Source organism: Acyrthosiphon pisum, chromosome A1 (genome assembly GCF_005508785.2).
Source record: "Acyrthosiphon pisum isolate AL4f chromosome A1, pea_aphid_22Mar2018_4r6ur, whole genome shotgun sequence".
NCBI classification, from domain to species: Eukaryota; Metazoa; Arthropoda; class Insecta; order Hemiptera; family Aphididae; genus Acyrthosiphon; species Acyrthosiphon pisum.
In genome coordinates, this window is record NC_042494.1 from 103,372,767 (window position 1) to 103,397,073 (window position 24,307).

General features: G+C 28.6%; 2 protein-coding genes across 4 annotated transcripts in view; one reads left to right on the top strand and one right to left on the bottom strand.

Annotated features, from left to right (window-relative positions):
• Positions 1–18,642, bottom strand: part of LOC100159471 (formin-2) — a 49,753-nt gene extending 31,111 nt beyond the window's left edge. Inside the window, 3 exon segments of the mRNA XM_008187984.3 lie at positions 11,179–11,933; positions 18,303–18,369; positions 18,452–18,642. Coding sequence (XP_008186206.3) covers positions 11,179–11,755 — 577 coding nt within the window. The 5' untranslated portion in view covers positions 11,756–11,933; positions 18,303–18,369; positions 18,452–18,642.
• Positions 766–24,307, top strand: part of LOC100161507 (maltase 2) — a 31,535-nt gene continuing 7,993 nt past the window's right edge. For 2 of the 3 annotated variants that reach the window (XM_008187983.3, XM_016807025.2), the window contains exon 1: positions 770–918. The gene's annotated coding sequence lies outside the window, so the exon portion shown is untranslated. Of the gene's footprint in view, positions 919–24,307 lie in introns of all 3 variants that reach the window. The other variant, XM_029487929.1, reaches the window with a different exon arrangement.

Sequence of the window (24,307 nt, forward strand, 5' to 3'; positions counted from 1 at the left end):
AACACTATTTGGTTCGAACGTCTCCGATTGTTTATCGTTTGTACCGTATGTAAATAATAATATTATAATGTGCCGGATTGTTACGTTATGAGTGTTACAACCGTTAAGTGTAAGTATCGGGTATTGAAGTGCAAAATAGCAATGAGAAAATTATAATTTGGGCAATATAACTACTTTGACAACAGTCATTATCGATCGGTCGATCAACGACTGTGTGCTTTCGGATTCCGGCAACAACACGAGCTCGTCCGCGTGTTTACGCGAGACCGGGATAGTGTGAGCGGCGTTATCACGACTCTATTCGACACGCATTGACCGACGACGTCGCTCGTGTGGTACATAATAATATTTTATCAAAGTATAATATTATGTAGGTATATTATAAATTATTACGGGCATTGGGCGAACGCGCATGTGTGTGACGTACAACTGACGTGTGTGTATAGTGATAACGATGAGTAGGAAATAATATGAATATAAATAATATATAGATCGCCTGCGCGCCGAGGGGAAAAATAAAAACTAAAATAATATTAATGCGTTCTTTGGTCGGTCTCCGATAACGCGTGTGCATATCTTATCGCACGAGGCTCTGTTGTGCAGCTGTACAGACGCACAGTGCGACGGGCGTCCACGAGCAGCACCTGCTGTCTAAACAATAATCATTATTATTATAATATATAATAAATATTATTGTGCTGCGTGGTGGAAAGATAATATCATTGATATTATTATTATTTTATACATTGAAATGCACAATATAATATATAGCTGGAGACTCGAAGTTCGGGCTCAGTGGCTCGATCACACTTGTTGCGCCCGTTGACGTTTATGTGTTGCGTGTGTGTCCCTGTGTTATACCGTTGTGTTTACATATTATATGTGTGCCGTGCAGTATAGGCCTACCTACCTATATAGGTAAGTGCGTAGTAAAAAAAGGACGAGTTTATATTTTCTAATTTAAATGAGAGGTTTAAATTATTCTTGAGCGTAGTTTTGTTGAATAATACGTAACCACATACGTGTACTTATTAAGTGCGTGTAGTAAATGTATCTCGGCAATACTTTTGTCTGACCCGGGACAGCTGAATAAACAAAAATAATTTACCTACCGTGTTTCATAAATCGTCATTCATAATTTTTAATGTCATAATTTCTCATTCATGGATACATTAAGGTATCTACATCGTCCTTTAACAATTATTTTAACTTTTGAGTACCTATGTTTTCGTTGTCTAAACGACGAACTTTGTTCTATTGGAAATTTTCGAAAGACTGAAAAGACAACGATTCAAAAAGCAAGAAAACACAACGAGTTACTTTTTATTTCACAGTAATCTCCTATATAGTTATATATCATATACTCACGTGCTTAACGAGTTTCATTTTATTCTAAAATATGCGGTAAATTATTCAATTGATTAATTCTAAAGTACATTTATTTTATTTTATTTATTTATAGGTATAAACTGCACAGATAGTCTAAAAATAAATAAAATATTACTTTAAAAAAAAAAAAACGTAAATCTACAATATTAGTTTTTTACAGTAGTTTCAATAAAATAAAAAATCAGAAATACCTGTCAATGATAATTACATAAATATCTGGGTAATTTCAACTTTTAAAAGCTTAAGAAGATAAACATATAACTTCAGAGTAAAATAAAATTATAGAATTAAATTCTCGATGTAAATAATAGGTACTTATAACCCTAATATAATGGCCTGCCTATGTCGCAGTATATTTTAATTTATAAAAAAAAACTCAAAAATACTTGTGTGGGTTGTGGCTAAATAGATTATATCTAAAAAATTTGTTACAAATGCAAAATTAAATAATATATTATTTGTATTGAATTCTTGTATTGATTTTATTTTATTATGTATTTATGTATCTAAACCTAACTTATAAAGAATTTTTTATCAATAGTTAATACATAAATTAAAATAAACAAAAATATGACTTACAATTAATATTATGTTCTTGGTGATGCCAATAATAAAAGTAAGTAATTGATTTATAACCAAGTTAAGTTTCAATTTTATTTTATTGAAAAAGTTTTTAGTTAACAGAAAATAAAAAAAACTTTTAACTTAAAACTAAACTTTCCGTTTAGGTTCTGAGTGGAGTGAGGAGCAAGGGATGTATTGGTTTTAGTTTTTACAATATTATGGCATGGGTTTATTTTTTTTTTTTGTCTCGTCACGACGCGCGACGTCACGCGTAGTAGCAAGATATAACATGTTAAAATGTTTTTTAATTTTATTTAACCTTCAACATTGAGGGTAGTTTCTGGCATCAAATTTTATATAATTGGTATTTTGAGACTAAACATTTTTACGAAATATGTACATTTTCATTTTCTAGTCGTTATATAATTTTCAAAATATTTTGGCTCTATTTGAAGACATTTTAGACGTTTAAATTTGTTTATTTATATTAATAACATTGGTAGTCTATTACAAGCTGAGTCCTCAAAAGGTGTTCTACTAAAAAGTTAAAAAGGTGGGTAAGTGGATGTCGCTCAGCTGTACAAGTGGGTCACTGTAATGGATGGTGTTAAATTTGAATTCAATGATATAATATCATTGTATAAGAAACACGATTCTGAGCGGAGACGGTGTGTCAGTCTAGGTATAAGACATCGTAGGTGTCGGCCTATGATATTAGGTAGTAGGTACTAAGTATATTTAATAATATTAAGGTTAATAAAGTAATTTATATAGGTATATAACCTATTTACAATTTTAAATTTTCAATCCTTAGCTATAAAAATTGAACATTTTATAAATTTTTAACTACAAAATAATTATTAAATTTTAAATTTGATAAATCTTGTCAAAATTCGTACTTTAAATGCTTATAAAAAAAAATCGTGCCTATGTATTTTTATATTTTTCAACTCCTATTGTGACAATATATTAGGAGCCTTGCATTAAATTTTCAAGCTTTTTTACCCAACAAATAACATTTTATTGATATTTATAGAAAAAAAAACTAAAAAAATTGAAAACTGACAATGTCAGTAAAAAGCTCAAAAAGAGTCAAATTATTTTCAAAATTGTATGGTGTACGGAAAATGCTAATATAAACATTCAGTGAAATTTTCAAGTATCTATCGTCATTCGTATTTTGATAATTACAACAAAATAAGAAAATTGTCACATGAGAGTCGAGTGAATATTAAATGTTGTAAAAATATGAATTTAAAACGCTCATAAATTTAATTTGACTTTCAAGGAGACATTATTTTTTTGATAAAGGTAGACAAATTTATGAGGAATCTTATATTAAATTTTCAAATTTTAGATTTAAAAAAAAAAATTATTGTGAATTTCTAACTCAAAGTAATTTGCAAATTTTCGTAATTTTTACGTATTTTGTCAATATTTGAACTTTAAATGCTTATAAAAAAATTGTTTCTATGGATTTTTGATTTTTTTCATCTGCCTTTGAAACAATATACTAGAAGCCTTTTATTAAATTTTCAAGCTTTTTTAACCAACAAATAAAATTGTATTAATATTTATAGAAAAAATAACTAAAAAAAATGGAAACTGAAAATGTCCGTAAACACCTCGAAACAAGTCAAAATATTTGGTGTATAAAAAATGCTAATATAAACATTCAGTCAACATTTCATGTACGATCATTTGTTCAAGAGTTGCACCAAAAATACTAAAATCAATTTTTTCAAAAACAGATTTTGCTTAAAAATTCCCGTTTATCCTTAATTTTTCTTTTGTTTCTCACGGAGCTTTTGGAAACTACGGGGAAATTTCTTTTGACTCCCCAACGTACCAACTAGATTCACTTTCCTATCAGAAAATATACTGTTGAAGAAAATCCAAGCATTTTTACTGTCCTAAAAGGTGACAAAAAGATGACAGGCACAAAAAAAAAATAAAAATAAAACAAACACACATCATAGTAAAATCAATACATTCATCGCTCCGCTCAGAATCTAAAATATAAAATAAATACTTTCACAATTGTTTATGTATAATTGTTTAAAGTTCAAATTTAATTGATAAACTTAAAATTGCGAATTTAGTTATATAATTATAACTAAATAATATAATTCAACTCAAATTTAACACCATTCATTACAGTGATCTATCTTAACTACTGTACAGCACAGAGACGCTCACTTGACCACCTTTTTTGTTGTTGGTTATTTCATATTTTGATCACATCCTTGGATATTTTTTCTGGATTTTATTCCTTATCCAATGTTACAATAGGTATCAAACTGGTTGTGTATATTAATTATTAGTTAATCATGATAAAAATATAGCTATGGGTTCCTACCTATAAATAAGTACCAATCTAAATAAATAAATAATAATATTTCAAATTTTTCGATTGCCTTAATATAAATCATCACTTTCTTATTTGAATTTGAAGCTCAATTCATTACTTTAATTGATTCCACGAATACTCGAAATCATCGAGTTTCAATAATTATACAATATATTTTTATAATTTACAAATCTTTTTTATAGTTTAAATAAGTACTTACCTACCTAGTATTATATAATTTTGTAGAATACAATTATAACAGATAGATAGGTAGGTAGGTACCTTAACTTACACGACTACGTGTTTACATTTAACCTTTTTAATGTTTTAACTTATAATTATTACCTATATTGGCTTTCTCACGCATTATAGAGAATATCGTTTGTAATTTCGACAAGGATAATTTATTTTTCGTATTTCCTCGTGTTGAATCAAATTTTACAGCTATCTTGGGATAGTAAATAATATTAGTTATTACAAATTATTGACTTATTATGAAAACTATGAGAAGAATCAGAATAACTAGACAATTACTAATTAGTAATTTAACCATATCTGCATGATGGTAAGAGTATATAATATATTTTATATCAAGTACCTATAAATATTAGATAGGAAATTATTTAAAATATTATATTAAATTATAATATATTATATAATTAATAATTATAAGTTATCTATCTATAATAGGTGGTAATATATTTGTTAGTACTAGAAAATAAATACCATAATGTGGTATTGCTTAGATAATTTTTATTTTTTATAATATGCTATATGCATGAATTTTCCTTCTAAATTATGTCTATTTAATTTTCTGAAAAGTATATATATATGTATGTTTATAATTTTTCAGAGATTTTCATCATGAGTCATGAATTTAGCCTATTAATTTTACGGTGCAAATATATTTTATCTTATTTTAGATCGTACGTGATTATCATAGTATCAAAAACTGTAATGAGATTTCTCATAGCATAATATTATATATTATTGTACGTCTTAATACCATTCTCAAGTCTCAACAAGAAACTTCTTTAACCAATCCCAAAGTAGTTATTACATGAAGAAACCAAAATAAACGGTACATTTCTTTGAACTAATATGTGAGAAATGAGAATGATATATTATTATGAATTTACAACGTCAATTACATAACTCATGCAGTGCATGGCATATGCACACTTTTTTATGTGTGTCACCTGATATTATGATCTGTTTATTTGGTACCTACTACATCGAAACCTTCTAATACTAAAAAATATAAGTCCACTTTTGAAAGTCGTCTGTTATTGAGAATTACGTAAAAATAACTAAACCCGCACGCCATTATATATTTTTAGTTAATTTGTTTATCGACGTAATTTAAGTATCATATTTACGGATTTACCTATTATTACTATTGTTTTTGTGTTCACATTTTTGAATATATACTTTATAGTTATTTCTTTTTAAAGTAAATGGTAATAATTGTTGACAGTTACTATTTTGTAATATATTTTCATTCTGTCGATAGAAACAATTGTTATGTTACAATAAGGTTATACAATAATACCTATACGGTTATACCTACATCGGTTATATCTACAGTAGCGGATCCAGTGGTTGTTCATGGGAAAGGGGTGAATTTTCAAAAAAATGTATACCTATAATCTACCAGTCATCAGTTCCTAATATATTATTTTTATAAGAGATATGTATTATCTATGTCCCATGTGTAATTTTATTGCTGGATAATATCTAGTTTATAATAATATTGATACCATAATATAAATAATTATGTAGATTGTAGAATATTAAAATAACGTAAAAAAAAAAACACTGCCCAAGTGGAGATAGTGATCGAAATATTAACTCCTTCCCCTTCGTATCTGACACTGATTACATAAATTATAATATGAAAACTTGTTATTTTTCACGTAGCATTTATGAGGGAATTGATAACTTTTTAAGGGTTAATTAATAATTTGGACTGCAGTTACTTATCATTTAGAACCTATAATAATAAGTTATAACGGATTTGCGTTAGTTGTTATCAGATGATTTAATAAATTGTTTGCGTGATATTTGATAAAGTGGAAATTTTTTCGACTAATTGTTATTTTACGGAAATAACTGATGTATAGTAATAGTGTGAAAAATCTTGCATTATATACGATAGTGTATTATTTACAATACTTTATATATACCGCGAAGGTTGGTGTGTGATAATTTCCTATTCCCAAATTATTGTATCATCAAAATATTCATTAATTAATAATCAAGTGTTTTTGAGTCAGTACCCAAAAAAGAGTAAGCAGTATATATTTCTATACATTATATAAACGTAGTCAGCTGCTTATAGGTGATGTCTGTGAAGTTTCAGTGTGTCATTGTATTATGCAATATTGCTGAAGTACCTAGTACTTACAACTTACTTATAAGCTATAAGCTATATTATTATTTATTCAAAATATATAAAAACATTACATAATATTAGGTATACATACATTTTAATTTTAATTTTATCGGTAAATTATAATTTAGTTATTTGCATTAATAAGATTATAAGAATAATAAGAATCAATATATTTTAATGTATTGCTTAGACTAGGGGCCTAAATGACTTCCCTATATGCATCCTACTGCAAGTTGATTATTCATACTACTGCATTGTATATATTCAGGCGACACACATGTGTCTAGACAGTTGATATGCAAACTTGTTATGTCTCTCAATTTCTCCCACACTATACATAATATTATGTACATTTATAAACAGTATTCTCGTTAGATAAAAAAAAAAAATTATCATTTCTCCCGATTTAGAGCAATTTAATAATATATTATAACTGTTTTTCCTTCAGAACATGGTTGTAAAGATACCGGCCGCGGCGTAGCGAAGTAGGTAATGATTTCAAGCTGATAACAAAACCATAATCACTTATTATTGATTGTATTTAGGCATAAAATAAAGAAATTTATCAGAAATCATATATGCCAATAATAGTTTAATAGGTAATTAAAAAAAAAATTCAAACTTTGGTAGTTTTAACACAAAAATGTAACAATATTTCAGAAAATAATAGAACAAACTACTTATTCGTTTACGTTCGTTTACATATTATGCATTATGAACGTATAGGTATAACTCAAATAATAGTTCATTTGATATCCTATTCAAAGTTAAATGTTAATAATAAAGGAAACTGTACAATTGATAGTTTGTACCTATTCAACTGCATGTATGAATAAGTGAATAGTAAAAAAAATAATTCATAACATATTGTACGTATTAATAACTCGAAATTGTCGAATGTGAGAAGAATATTCCCCTCAAAACGCCCATTATGCGCTTAACATAATCTAGCGTACCACCATGTTAGTATATTATATAGTAATTTAAACATAAATGTTTGCAAAAATAAACTCAATTTAATTTTTGTTTCTCGAGATTAGAATTTCAAGGTATAATTAAATAAAGAATCTACGGCTAATATTAAATAATGTAAGTAATTAAGATTAATTGCTTGATAGCCCATCACAATAATTTTGTTTTATCAATATTATGTCATCTTTCAATATGGCCTAAAATTAAAGTTAGAAGCGGCAAATAGTTTATGTTATTATAATTTATTAATTACTTATTTAAAATGTATTCAGGATTTGTTTTCTAATTTACATTTATAAGACCACCCAAAATTAAAATAAATAAATTAAAAATGATAAATATAAGTAAATAATATTTCTATGAATTAAACGCGGAGGTTTGCGTATCCCTGTAGTCTCCCAATAGGTATATAAAATAATTTTATCCAAACAAATACTCGTTAGTATATCGATTATGTTTGTCGATTGTTCAAATATACTTACATAACTGTTTCAAACATATTGTAAATTAGGTAGGTATTCGTTAAATTGTCGCATTATTTTGAATTGATACACATTAAATTACACTGTCGTTAAATTATATTTTTGGACATTTTATCTGAATTACAAATAAAAACAAATTGTTTGCTCACAAATTAATTGTTTTAAAAAACATTTATTGTTTTAAATTAAAATTGTGCAATGTGTACAGATTGTTATAAACATGAACCACTGAATCCTATCGCGAGGTTGGTAAATATATATGTATATCAAGACAATATTTTTGGGTATTTAAATAATAGCATTTCTCATAAGAGTTCTAAGTACAAAAATATTAATCTTTTTATACGAGAAGTAAAATCATTAGTACTCACACTTTGATTATAAAAATAACAAGCACAACATAATGCAGACTCGCATAATTGTTTTTTAATGTGGAGAATTTCTCGAGATCGTTTTACCCTCCTACGCGCAAATACATGTTATTAGCTATAGTAAATGTTATTACTGTATAAATACTGTTGTTGACTCTGTGTATACCGTAAATTGTACACGACCAGACATCAGTCGTTTTTAACAAAAGTGATACTTATATATATTTCGTAGCATGGTTATTATATAGTAAAATAATATAGCACTGTAATATGGATACCATGTTTTATAATATCGTGCCCTTGTGTGGTCTTCTCGAAAGACGTATATGGGAAAAAACAAGAATCAACGAACAATTTTAACATCCCCGGAGTCGTATTTTTGGACGTATTCCAAAGACGTGTGACTCCATAAATTCATTATTACGAATACCTAGGTAAAATTATATAATATAATAATCATCTATCTTGATCGATAGGCATGGATGTTTTGTGCAGGTGTAAATTATTGTCAAATGTCTACTGCTGTTGGTGTTCAAATACAAAAATAACTGAATAAACGGTTTGAATGAAAATTTCATCTAGGAGTTTGTCCATTTTATTTGGATTTTGAATTTCAATTTACAATTAGAATAAGATGGTTTTGTTGTATTGGCTAAATAGGTAGGTATACCTATACCTATATTGACAGATAGTTTTGAATCTATATGCTATTATTTTAATTTTAAAATTATACCATTGAATTATTCTTTATGATTACGAGTTTTGATTTTTACGGAACTTTGTCAATTCTTTTGCATATTGTACTGTCGAAATAATGACAAATATTTAAATTCACTAGGTACGCATATTAAATTTTTGTTATAGGTACCTATACAAATTGAAATTTCTATTTTAGATAATTTTATTACTGTTCATTAGAATATTATGAAATCCTTTGAATACTCTCATCTTTCACATGATTATATTTATTATAATTTATAACCTAATATAACATTTTTTTATAGTTTATACATTTAAATTGATAATGCAATCAATGTACAAACATTTTAAATTTCTCACTATATGATTTTGTTTTTTGTTGTTTAATTAGAAGATTATAAAAATAATTATAATATTACAACTTGAACCTAATGATTTAGTTATTTTTTTTTAAGTGGTTAAATATTAAAAAGGGATACAGTACTTGCGAATTACACAAATTAGATTCTGATTAGAGCGTGGTGTTAATATGATTTTTAACTTTCAGAGGACAAGTGGTTTTAAACTAAATGGTGATTTTTTTTCTAAATTATAATGATACAAGTATCAATTTATCATTGTTTACTTAACATAGATTGTACTTGTGCGTTATACAGGGTGATTATTATTGATGCTTAATTTATAAAAGGAATGTGACGGAGAAATTTAATCAGTAAACCCAATTGTTTTATATACGAGTATATTGACTATTTTCAAATGCAATAGTTATTAATGTATTATACCATAATAATGATTGATGTAAGTGAATAATATTACATGTATTAAAATTTAAATGTCTATTTGTAAATTCTAAAATTATTTTTTTTTTTTGCTTGTACCTACCCATTTTAAAAACACCTTTTGGGCCATTAAAAATATTCCAAAATGCAATATCTACAATATTTTAAAATTTATAAAAATTACCAATCAGTAAAAAACATTAATATAAATCTTTGAAAAAAACTAATATCTATTCTAATTTAAACAATTAAAATTATTTATGATTAAATTAATTATAGGAGTGCAAAATAAATCAAAGCACTCGCTTGTTTTAGAAATTATTTATTTACAGACATTTTAGTTTAATTATCATTATGGGGATTTAAGTACATTTTTTTCAAACAAAATGCGTTAGGTTACTATATACTGGTTTAAGTCGTTTAATTAAAATTATTATCAATATTGTTAATTCGAAAAAAAAATGTTTATCACTGCCTATAATAGGTAGTTATTACCACATTTAATGTAACTATACGTCTATACTACTAACTACTAAGAATAACTAACTATTATATTATTATGTAATGTAAAAGCAAATATGGGCAAGTTAATGAAAATAATTAACTGAAGTTAAGTCAAACAAACACAAGATTTTTAAGTTAAAAATTAATAGTTAACAAATAATAAATTTAACTCAATTAATATACTTTTTTAATTAGTATATGGATAACATAAAATATCTGTATATATAGGTATCTGGTATTCTGGTATTCTGGTATACAATATTATTTTATTAAAAAACATAACAGCCATTTTAGTATTAGATTATTTTATACTTAAATCCGTACAAGTAATTAATGTATAAAACTATTAAAACCAAAAATATCTTTAGTTGTAACTCGATGGATCATTTTTAAATCAACTGTTTTAGGTCAAATTATTTCAATAGTAAATTAAACTGGTCAAGTTGGTAAGTAAATCTTAAAATGAACTAACTAGTTATTCTAAAATGGTGCAAACCTTTTTCGCTGCTTAGGCCTATACCCATATAATATTATGTGACTATTTACCTAAGACGTGCCTAGTGGCCGATAAAGGGGCCAATGTCGAGAGTATATAGTGGGTGGTAGCAGTAGTTGCAGGGGTGGGTGGCATATAATATTATGTCATAAGAAATCGTAAGTAGCGAGGACTTACCATTGGCGATTGCCGATTGTAATTTGGCAGGGCTCAGTTCGACTTTTCGGTGCTTGACGATCGTGAAAGCCTGATGGGCGGCGGCAGCCGTGCGCCCGGTACTGCCGCCGAACGTTTCGCCGCCGTTCACCACCATGATCTCGTCCGGTTCGTCTCTGGCGTCCGAGTACACGCTCTGCGGGCTGGTCAGCGTGTCGGCGAATACTGAGGAGTCCTCCTCTTCCGAGGAACTGCGGACGGACTCGTCGTTGCGGTCGTTGCGGTGGTGGCGGCGGTTGCTGCAGTGGTGCTCCTGCCGGTGTTGTTGTTGCTGCTCATCTGCATGATGATCGGTATCGTCGTCGCGGGCCGGGGGAGTCCGCTGCCGGCGGAGGTCACGACTGGTCACGGTCACGTGATCCGCCGTTGCCGCCGCCGCCTCCACCTCTGCCACCGCCGGCGCCGGTGCAACTGGTTTCCGTAGCACCCTCGTCGCGCCCCCCAACAGCCAATCGCGGGTCCCGGTGGTCAGTGGCCTTTTGTTTCGGCTTTTCGTGCAGCCACGCGACGACGGTGTCGAACTCTGCAGGTTGCCCATCGTCCAGGTTCAGCGTGGTTGGCTACAGATACGAGTTCAAAGGCTTGCGCCTAATACGACTATAATATTGCCACGAGGACAATACGATGATGACAAAGGCCTGCTGACCGCCACCGGATATCCTCTCCGGAAGTAACGTACGTCCCGCCATACGACATTTTTCATGTCCACGTAAAATCTACAACACGCAACATTTTTGTGTACAATACATAATAATATTATCATTATACATACATATTATTATCATTACACTGCACATGGTACGATGTACATCGCCCCACGCGTACTTGCGTACCGGAAAACTACAATGTTTTTTTACACGTGTAGGTGTATATTATCGTTGCACTGGACACACTATATTAATATTTACTTTGTGCCTATATAAACCATAAAAAAAGGTTTACATTGACATTACAATCGAACAAAATTGAATATCTTTTTTTTGCCATAGACCTATAGAACACTGTGTTTATCACATAGAGTACTCAATGGTTTACCGCCGGTGATTATTATTAAATATGAATCTATGTAAAAATATCCCGACAATTTGATGAAACCATAGACTATGTATGAAACAAAAATGCCCAGTACAAAAATGCATGCATTCCATATTGAAACAAATTAAAGTTATATAAAAATACCTAAAATTATTATATGTTTATTTATTTATTTAATCTGTGGAGGTGTCATAAGAATATGATTAAAGAAAAAAGGTATTTTATTTTTTAGCTATTACACAAACATTTAAATAACTATATATAATAATATATTATGATTTATATTTAGTTACCAATGTACCATTCAAGTAGGCTAAATCAAATAGTAAGTAGATATTTTTTTTTAAATTACAGTACCTATAACTTATAAGTAATATTTTAAATATAGGTTAAATTTATCATTCCTTATAAAACTCTACTTATACGCATATATAACTGTGTAATATTTTCAAAATGCAATTTCTTCATCAAACATTTTTAGATTGTACATTAAGGAGTAATACATTATTTCCGTTGACATTTTTTCATAGACTGCACTTATTTGCTATAGTATTTGTACCCATATAAAGTATAATATTTCCCATGGTGGCCGATTAACATATTATATTGCATGAGCATAATATCTACTAGTACCTATATACTCGTCAATTGCATATTTTTTACAATTAACATTTAGGGCATATAGGTAATATATTATATAGTCATATAGCCAATAGTAAATAGCCATATGCACATATCTGTCATTGTCATAGATAGCACCGAAATATCGTCAAGTATCGTCAAGAGTTTTTATGCGTGGGTTTTTTTTCTTCTGCGGTTAATTATATTCGTTTTCTGTTTGAGTGTTTGACACTTGCACTCAATCATCGTTTATAATCAGATAGTTTTGACTGTTTTGAGATAAATGTTTAAAGTGAAATACGTCTTAAGTGATCAGCGATAGTCTATTTCTCGTCCCAGTGTGCCACATAATAATATATTATTGTTGTTGAGAACTGTAATAATTGCAATCTGTTGTGGAGTGTTTAACGTTAAAGTCTACGGATAACCTGCGGGATGGTCGTCAGAAAAATGTCAGTAATTTACAATACTATTTGAAAATATGAATTGTGTTGTTTCACCCACATTTTGAATAATTACATTTATAACTATTATTCGTATATTATTATTAAAAGCAAATTTTCCATTAATCCACGGGAAACAAGTGAAAAGTTTCGTCATACCGGAAACGATGCTAAAAAATGATGCTGTTTTTTGCTAACATACAATAATTATTATATACTCGTTTGACATCAAAACGGTTTAATCTAAAATAGAAACGGACGCCACGCGGACGTAGAGATCAAAGGCTGATGATGACCGCTTTTTCCTTAGACTGACTGACCAACGATGGGAAATATTGTGGTTACACGCTCTCAAATAATATACCGCATACAGATATAATATAGACCGAGGTCGTGGTGGTCGCCGTCCATATTATGGTTTATGTAAATTACGAGCGGCTACCTGCGGTATATTTTATTATTTTCCATTGATCAGTATTAAAGAAAAACGGTGGATGCCAACCATTTTATTGACATCCACCACGCCACCGCCTGAATCTCAACGGTTCTCAATTAAACCGTTACTTCGACGCTGTTTGAAAATAAGTTAAGTGTTTTGCTGTACGACGACATTCCCGCGACACGCGAGTCTTGTGTATGTATATATTATTTCAGTCTCATCACTTGCGATCTGAAGGAAAGCGTCGCATGTTTCCTGAGGATTACTAGCCGAGGGTGGCTCCTATATATATGTACAACATGTGTATTTAATATTGTATATTATTCGCAGACTCCTCGTACCAAAACGCCTCTACGACTGCTATTTATATTTTATATAATTTATTATATAGTTGAACATAATGTATGTGTTTGTGTAGGTAAAATCCATATAAAATCTTGTTAAAATAGTCACCTGATTGTTAATAACAGTATATAATAGGTAAGTCTTTAAATACGTTATGAAAATATTTAAAAAAAATCGTAAATCAGAATTCAAATACATAATTTAAGCATACTGTATAAGTATAGCATGCTCGTGGAATCACCTTATATTATATACGTGGCGATTAGTGAAGTACTATAGAGTACTATAGATTTTTATTTTTTATTGATAAATTATTTAAATGTAATATTGGTTTTAGATTCTGAGCGGAGCGATGAATGTATTGATTTTACAATAATGTGTTTACTTTATTTTTATTTTTTTGTTTCTATGTACACAATAAGTAGGATACCTTCGTACCTAGTTGAAATAATGCATCGATTTTCAACTCCAGTATCTTTTTCGATGGGAAAGTGAATCTAGTTGGTGCATTCAGGAGGTCAACATTTAAAATTCCCTAGTAGCAAGAAAAACGGGAAATCTTTCACATAATCAGTGTTTGACAAAATCGACTTTGTTTTTGGTGTAGCTCTAAAAAAATACCGTAGATACGTGACATTTTCACTGAATGTTCATATTAGCATTTTATATACACCATAGAATTTTCAAAATATTTTGTCTCATATTGAGCTGTTTATATTTTATATAGGCATATGAAATTGTCCATTATCATTAGTTTTTTTTCAAATTAATGTTGATAAATAATTTTCATACGATCAAAAAACATTAAAATATAATACAAGGTTCATCGTAATTTGTTGTTAGTGGAAATCAAAAGAAAAATTGAGTGTATTCACATTATTTTTTTATGAACGTTTGACGTGATAATTGTATTTATTGGGTCAAAAAGCTTGAAAATATCATGTAAGGCTCCTTACACATTGTTACAATATCAATTTAAAAATATTTTAAATACATTGGCAAGATTTTTTTTTATTAGCATTTAAAGTTAATTTTGACAACATTTATAAAATGTTCAATTTTTATAGCGAAGGGTTAAACACTTAAAATTATAGGTTCCATGTAAAATTGGTTTTAGTTTTATGTCCATAACTAGTGAATACTTGAAACTTCTAAAGTTTATTATTATATAAAAATAATATTAATTCAATTTACCGGCTACCGAATTAATTATAACAATATAAATATAATATAAAATGTTCTAGGCTGACAAACGATCTTTGTTCAGGCTCATTTTTCGTATAGATACAATGGCATTATATCATTGTCCATTATAAGTTTAAATTTAACACCATCCATTACAATGGCCCTCTTGTAACCTACTGAACAGCAGATTAACACCCACTTACCCGTTTTGTTTTTTTTTCAAATAAATAATTTGTTTATTTAATGTAAATTTACAATCAGTGTGTACAAAAAGTAAATTAGTAGTATAATATGAGGCGGTGAATATATAATAATGAGTAGGCATTTCACATTAGAAAAGCCTGAACATGAGTGGGACAATAGTTTTAAAAATTTTAAATGTTATTAGGTATATTTAATTTATTATGTACGCTGGAAAATGGAAATAGCAATTTGTTTTTATGATTTTTTTACATATTATATTTACATTTTTATTTAGTATAATAAAACTTGAATTCATTAGAAAAAAAAAAAAATGTTATAATTGGCCATATAAAAACAAGTGATAATGACATTAATTTTTAATTTATTTTCGTATTTTTAATTTTCACTCAATAAACTAATAAATTAATATGGGATCATGAATAAAGTTATATATATAATCCAAAAATAAAAATTGTATCTTATACTTATATTTTATATATATATGAGGGGTGGAAATCCAAAACGTACTATTGCCAAAATATTGATTATTCAGGATAAGCGATTTTTTGTATCTTAATATTTCCAATAAAAACAAACCATTAAACCATTTATAAACAGACTATTAGTCATTTTGGAAAAAAAAAATGTTTTTATTAAAATTATTTAATTATATATTATTTATACTTAAAAAGATTCAAATGTTAGTTAGTAACAACACAGTTAAAGTACGTTTTGGTATAACACAAAAAATACATTTTGGTATAGTTAATGATTGATGCCCAATGCCCATATTCTTTTAACATGTGCAATAATGTACGTATTGGCGTAAAACTGGAAAAAGTACGTTTTGATTTTCTAAATATCATTTTTAAAAGGTTCGTTTTAGATTAACCAGTCATTTTGAATCGCAGATTTGACCAAGAAATTGTACGTTTTGTCGTTTTGATCTATTCTGACGACGCCATTTTATGTATCGGTGTTTTTTCCATAAGAATCGATATCTAACTCGATTTTGTCAATTTTTGCAATAGTACGTTTGGATTTCCACCCCCTCATATATACCATTAAAGGGTTTCAAAAGAAACAAAATATATAAACGTTTTGAATTGTCTAGTATACCTACGTCCAATAGGTTAATAGGCAGCTATGACACAGTCCAGTAAGACTGAATAATAATTCCGTATATTTCTAGCAAGTGTCTCATCTCGTGTTTGCTCAATTGTCCCCATCAATAATTTTTTTTATATCTCTTGTTTCTGAAACTTAATTTTTTAAATTATATTAGAATTATACGGGCACTTTTGTTTAATTATACCATAAATAATATAGGTAGGTACCTTAAATACAATTATAAATATAGCTCATATTTTTAAAATTATACAGTTAGATATATCGATAGTTATTTGATCCATAGCTATCTTAATATATTATGTAACTTATATTATATAAATTTAAGTGCATTTGAATTGATTAAATTTAAAATAAGTTTCTAATATTTTTGAATTTTGTGTAGGAATATTTTATGTTTATACTTTATAATAAACTATTTGAACGTGTAGACTGTAGGACTTTTGTTTTTAAACACGCAAATTATTTATGTTAATTTTGGCTTACAATAGTAAGTTTAATATGTATAGGTACCTAAAGTAAAACACTGTATAGCTTGATAATAATACTATATTATTACTATGTATATTTTTATATACGAGATTCCTATATTGTATATACATAGTTACTTTTTAAAAATGTAGCCAATGTAGGTATTGATTTTATTTGTATAAAACACTTTATATATTATGTAATAATTCTTAATTATTTTGTTGGAATGGATATTTGTTTTTAAACATTGTGTATAATACTTACGTTATTATTTTTAAATCGTATTTAAATTGTATTTACCAATTTAAGATTTTAATTTAGGTTTCAATAGAAAATATAATATAATTACTTTTATTTAAACGAAACTGTATAAAAAGTGGTTTAATAACATTTATATTATACTTTTTTACTATTTTTTTTTTCAAAATGTAGATTTTCGTAAATTGTATAACTTATAAGACCTTCAACTTACCACGTACTTATCATGAATTATTTATAATATCAATATTCAATAGTATTGGTTTTAAGCGTACAGTACCTATACAGTTCAATTAAAATAATTAATAGGTACTATGTAGATTGTTAACTATATTATACGATAAAAACACTTTATACGCATTATTTTGTTATATTGACGGAATTTAATGCTTATAATATTTAAAAATCTACCTACATATAAATATAAATTGTATATCACTAACAGATGAATCATAATAATCATTGTATTTGTATAAAGGTAAAACCTACCGTTATTTTTTTACAATATCAGTTACATAATTTATTAATTTTTATCGAGGTGCACCTATAGCAATACAATATTATTACCGATTATTAGTACTAAGCTATTATCACGAGCAACAAAAATAAAAAAATTAATGTAATTTATTATAAGATTTCATAAATTGTCACTACCAGGGCTGATCAGCTGCTAATCATCACTCATCAGCGTGGATAATATTTTAAAATCTGCCGATCCCTATCCGCGGCTATTGGTTTGTATTTGAAACAAACCTATATAGTCTATAATAGGTATAATGTATATCATATAATATATAAAAAAGGGTACATTTTTTGACGATTTCTGACGTCTGGATGTCTTATAAAATATAGTTTAACGCTAGATGAAAAGAATTTTGCCTAAGAGGGACGAGGGTATTGAGGTAATTTTACAAAATACTCGGACACTCGGTCACGATAGTCGTACAATACGAATATATAATATATTATATACATACGGCTGATTGAGCTACTGTCAGAATTCGAGGCAAAGGCGTCAGTCGAGTCCGGCACGTCGGAAAGTACCTAAATATAAGTATATAACATTTATACATGATTGTGTATACGATTATTAACAACTAATTATTGTATTATGTAGGTATAATACCTAGGTAAAAAAAAATACATCTCTTATCGTTGCGGTCGTCTTGCGCAGTATCTAGACACGTCGTTGTACTATTCTCGTCGCGGACCGTCGCTAGCGGACGAGACGCCGGAACTGAACCCAGCGCAACCCGAGCGCCGTTGTGCCCGTTAGGCGGCCCCTTTCGGAAAAATCGATAAGGGAGGCGCGGACGAGTCGTACGCGTAATAAATATTGTAATCGGACGCGTCTCGATCTAGGGAATGTAATAAATAGTATATTATATTAAATAAACCATTAAACTAATATTATGCATATTCTCTAGTGTAATGGTGTATCCTATATTATTATGTATCCACCCATCTGTAACATAATGGGGGAGGGGGATCTTATATGCGTAACTGGTGTTTTTCGTTTCATTTCATATTATTATCATCATCGTATTATTATTATTGCGCGGGGCCGTATACGAAAAACTGCACATTCTACGTCCGGAAGATCGTATATCATTGTCGCATATATATATAATATTTAAACATAAATCATCGCCTATGACTATATATAGGGTTATACTATGCGCGTACTTGGATTAAACTATTATTAAGACGCGTTTCCGGTCCTCCCATCGTTTGGAGGGGTGCCAATGTCTCGTATGATTTTCAAACTTCACAACCGCAATGTCATAATACACATTCCCGACCAAAGTGTTAAAAATATTAATTAATATTACGTGCTTGTATTTTACTTTTAAGTTTTAATTATAATATATTTTTGAAACTAATTTTGCCAAGTATATTTGGTCACCTGTAGTACGTTTCCGCAGTCAACGAGTTGTGTCCCGACGGAAAAAACCAGGTCATACAATACAAATATGAATAATTTGTCAAATATAAATAATAGATATACTCATATACTATGGGTATCTACATTTTTAAATTATAATAAATTTCCAAACATTCAAAATTAAAACAGGTTATAATCACGTATAAAATATACAATCATACATGATACATATTATATTTATATTGATATAATATATTATTTATCAGTAGAAATAAAAATAGGAATAGGTATGTTGTCAAATATAAATATACCTGTTAGGATGGTTCGCATAAAACATTTAATTATATTTAGAGTGAAATACTACACAATTGTTATTAAAAAAGCGGGTAAGTGGATGTCGCTCTGCTGTACAGTAGATTACAAGTGAGTCATTGTATAATGGTTGTATTAGATTTTAATTCAATAATATAATATCATCGTATAAGAAAAACGATTCTGAGCGGAGACGGTTTTTCAGTCTGGATATTTTATATTTTGTTACTATTTATTTTATCATGTAAGTTGAATTAATATTAAAATATGATAATTTTTTATTTGTTTCTATGGTGATAAACAAAGCGTTACAAATTAAAATCCCATTTTTAGCGTTTTTTTGTAATTTTCCGGTGGTTTTTCCCGTGGCATTAAATAACTATTAAGAAAATCGAAAAATGACCTCTCTAAAGTACCATCTTGATCCAATTTGCTAAAGGATAAGGTACTATATGTTGAAATCAAAACACTTCTTCTGGAAGAAATTTTGTATACCGGATATAAAAATAAAAAAATAAAATAAAATAAACACCATTGTAAAAACAATAGCTCCCTCGCTCCGCTCAGAATCTAAAATAGTCAGTAGAAGATTCTTCCCATACCTACACAAGGAGAAATACAGCACAATCTATGACATAAAATAAATAATTATATATCCATTATTATGTATATAATAGCCATTAAATAAGATGAACATTTTAGGATTTTGGGATTATTTGAAACGTTGCAAAAAATATTATGCATAACTACATAAGATCAAACACAAATTACTTTCACTGGTTTGAGAAATAGTAAATTAAAAATAAACCTTTTACATTTGCTGATTTCAGAAGATCGATTTTTATATTTTGTCAACAAACTGATTTCCCCAATAAAACTCGACTTGTGATACTATTTACAAAAAAAAAAAAAATTTACACATTTTGTATTAGCTAAATAATATAAATATGAAACATTTAATATAATATTATATTGATTTTATATCATCAATTTTATTTTATTCATAAGTACCTATCTCTATCTCAAATAATAGTAATCTCAGGTGCACTCATGGCGGGCTTTAGCGCATTTTGACCTAGACTTATTTATTATTCTATTAACCACTTAGGTTGAATTTCGCTAAGATTATTTCGGTAAAGCAATTTTCCGGTCAGTCCTCCAGCCGTTCCAACAATCGTTGGAAACGAAAAAATTACGATAAAATTCGATGAAAACGTTTATAGCCGACATTTGGAATCCCTGTTTTTATTCCATATTAATATTAACATTTGAACGAATATATTGTTTTTGTCTTGAGAAATAAATCATTTAACTGAAAGATAATCGGGAGGGATGATTCACGTGTATATCGAAGCGGCTTAAGCCCTTGCGTTTTTAATTATAGCCCGTATATGCCTCCCCTAGAGAAAATATTTGTATAAATATTATATAGGTACCTAATATTATTTACAAATTGTTGATAGTGTGCGGTGTGCCATTATACCACTGTATAACTGGTACTAGAGGCGTGCTCAGGAATTTTCAATGTGGGAGGAGGGAGGGGAAAAAAATAACAAATTGCCTGATCTAAAATTGAGAAATACAATAATTATAATTATATGTTAGTACATTTATATTTGTCAAGTGTCCATTGGGGGGGGGGGGGGGGTGAACCCTCCTCTTGAGCACACCCCTAACTGATACACTGGTACATAGTAACTTCTTATATACGCATGGAAAGTTTTACGCAATTTTGGGTATAGTAACGTAACGAAAGTAACGCGTTACATAATATGAACTTTAATACAGGTATTGTGTATGCATTATACAATATAAATGCGTGTGTATATTTTGTACTACTTGCACAGTAAATTACAAGAACATTTAATTAAGTTTTTTTTAAATACGCAGAACGTGTCCTATACTCCTATTCCCCATATCATAGATCATAGTCGCGTGGACTGGTGTTAAATGAGTTTTTAAACGTATTAACTAGTAATAGGTATATTTTAATAGTTAAAAATCAATAATTGATATATTTATTAACTGTTTATTATTTGTTTATAATTTATATATATATATTTTTTTTTTTTGAACATTAAATACAAATTATAACTATATATTTACTAATTCTACTTACGCTGCTTGTCAAATTACGATTGTCAAATGTTATTTATTATTTTGTAACGAGAAAGTAACGTTTTCTGATTGTCAAGTAGAGTAATTTCATTAAGTACAATTTAATTTGAACGCCGAGTATAACTCTATTACTTTTTGAAAGTAACTCACCCAACACTGCTGCAGGTTTTACGTGCACACTGCTGCTACCGCAGCGCCTGAAAATCTATAGAATTCCGTGCTACACAATTAAGGCAACCATATTATAACAACACAATTGATATAGAATCGTAAGCTTTTATATATATTTTTTTAACGCTGTCGACGAATCCCGTGCTGCACTGACACAACTTTAGGCCTCGGCCATTGTACGCACTACGAATTATAGGTACCTACTCGTTCGATTATAGTCGCGTACGTATACAATAACGATAATAATACAATATTATACACTTGTATTGTTTGCTTGACACACACGCGCGCTCTGCAAGTATATTATCATTAAACACAATACGCGCACGCACACACGGTCAAACCAATTAACCGAATCGACACTGCGGGGTGCCCATGATGTACCCACATATGTATATAAAATATAATATCTATAAATATAAATAAAATTAGAATATGTAAACAGTATCGTTGGCTGTACGCGACGTATAATATAACATATTATGTTCCCCCGAACTGTGTATCGTTGTCAAACAGATCGCCGCATGTTTCGAAAACAGAACAAAAACAGAAAAGACACGCTTACCCGGTTTTTTTAAATATTTATTTTCGCTTTTTTTGCAACAGCAGCACCATCCACGGGATTCCACTATAATATCAAAATATTATACTGAACGCGTTTAGCGCGATGGTTCTGATTAGTATACAGGTTGCCTATAGTTTTAAATTCTGAACACGGAGCGATGATGAATAATATTATAATATTGGTTTGGCACTGGCATGTTTTAAATTTTTAAATTTTTGAGTTTTTCATTACTCGTATTCTTCCCATTTCGAAGATAATTGCTTCAATTATCAACTTGGGGTTGGGGGCACATATATGGTATAATTTTCATAATATTTCTAATCTTAATGTGCTATTTATAGATTATTGAAATTTGCTTAGTTATTTTTTTCGATTTACGTATGATAACAATTTTATTTTTGAGTAAAAAGCTTGAAAATATTCAAGTTATAAGTTTCTAACTTCTGTATCTACCTACTCTTATTTGAAAAATACCTCTATTAAATATAAAATTAAAATAATAAATATTATAAAGTTATTGTAATTATTGCATTCTTATTAATTTCTTGTCTTATCAATATTAAAAACAAAATTATTTTTTTTCTCAGCTGAGTGATACTATTCAAGCTTAATCTCTCACTAATAATATTTATCAAGCCTTTGTAGTGATGTACGTCCGATGCCTGAACAAGAGAACAACGTGTATATTTTAAAATCAGTAATGTAATTTTTATATGATGATCGGGGTAGTATCGGGAACGTAGGGCAATCTATTCATAAAAATTAACACTTATATTGTAATACCAGTTATTACTTATTTTACTCAATGTTTTGGTCAAAAGCCTTGAAAGTGTAACACACGGTTCCTCATAACCACTATTTTTTTTTATCTTTGACGTTTTGCTTTTGAAGTTCAAAATGTATGATATGTGTAGTAACGTGAAAATGGACTGTGCGCGCAGTGTATATATATTTACTTCTTTTTTATTATTTATGATTCGTTGTCTAGGTATATTGCGTACACAGTCACACACTTCAAGTTATTACCTTCTCATATATATATATACATATATCCACCTCCGTTGATATATATGTATATATATATATAAGGATTTAATTATATGCTAAATTGACTCACCCATATAATAAATTAACAATATATATTTTAATCAAATATTAATATTTAACTGTACCTAAATGTATTTATATTATACATCCTGGAAACTTCCATTGAAATTTCACTCAACAATTTTTCTTTAGTTAGGTGAAACTATGATTTTAACCATGTATGAAAAAAACAAAACATTATAATATAAACGGCGCTTTGGGTATGCAATTTAGGTACGTTCTTGTCTTATGTTAATAAATAATTTTATTAATAATAATATATAATTATAATATTATTGATTATTATAATATATAATAGGTACAATGGTACATATTACAGAATTCTTATATTGTAGAAAATAAACATTATTGTTTAAACTTAAATATTATACACTTACTATACTTTAAACCTTTAAAACACCTTTAAAACAACCTTTAAAACCAATCACAAGCGAAGCTGTGACGGGTTGGCTAGTATATAATATAATATTCAAATTAGTACAATAGACAATAGTACAGTTATAAATAACTTAGATAAAGATAAGTACAACAAATAATCCAAACAATGATTTTGTACCTTCAATACTATATATTGAGAGGAGTACCTAGGTATAGTCAGAGACGGATCTAGGGGGGGGGGGGGCTAGAGGCCTAGTCCCCCCAGACATATTTTTTTGTAAATAAAAATATCATATATTAAATAATAAATAAACAAAATCTAAACTTCTTTTCACATTGTCACTTTTTATATTAAATAATCAATAATTTATTTATAACATTGATTACCTATATCTACTATTATGACAACATTTTTAAATTAAGAATAAAGTATAATATTCTATTAC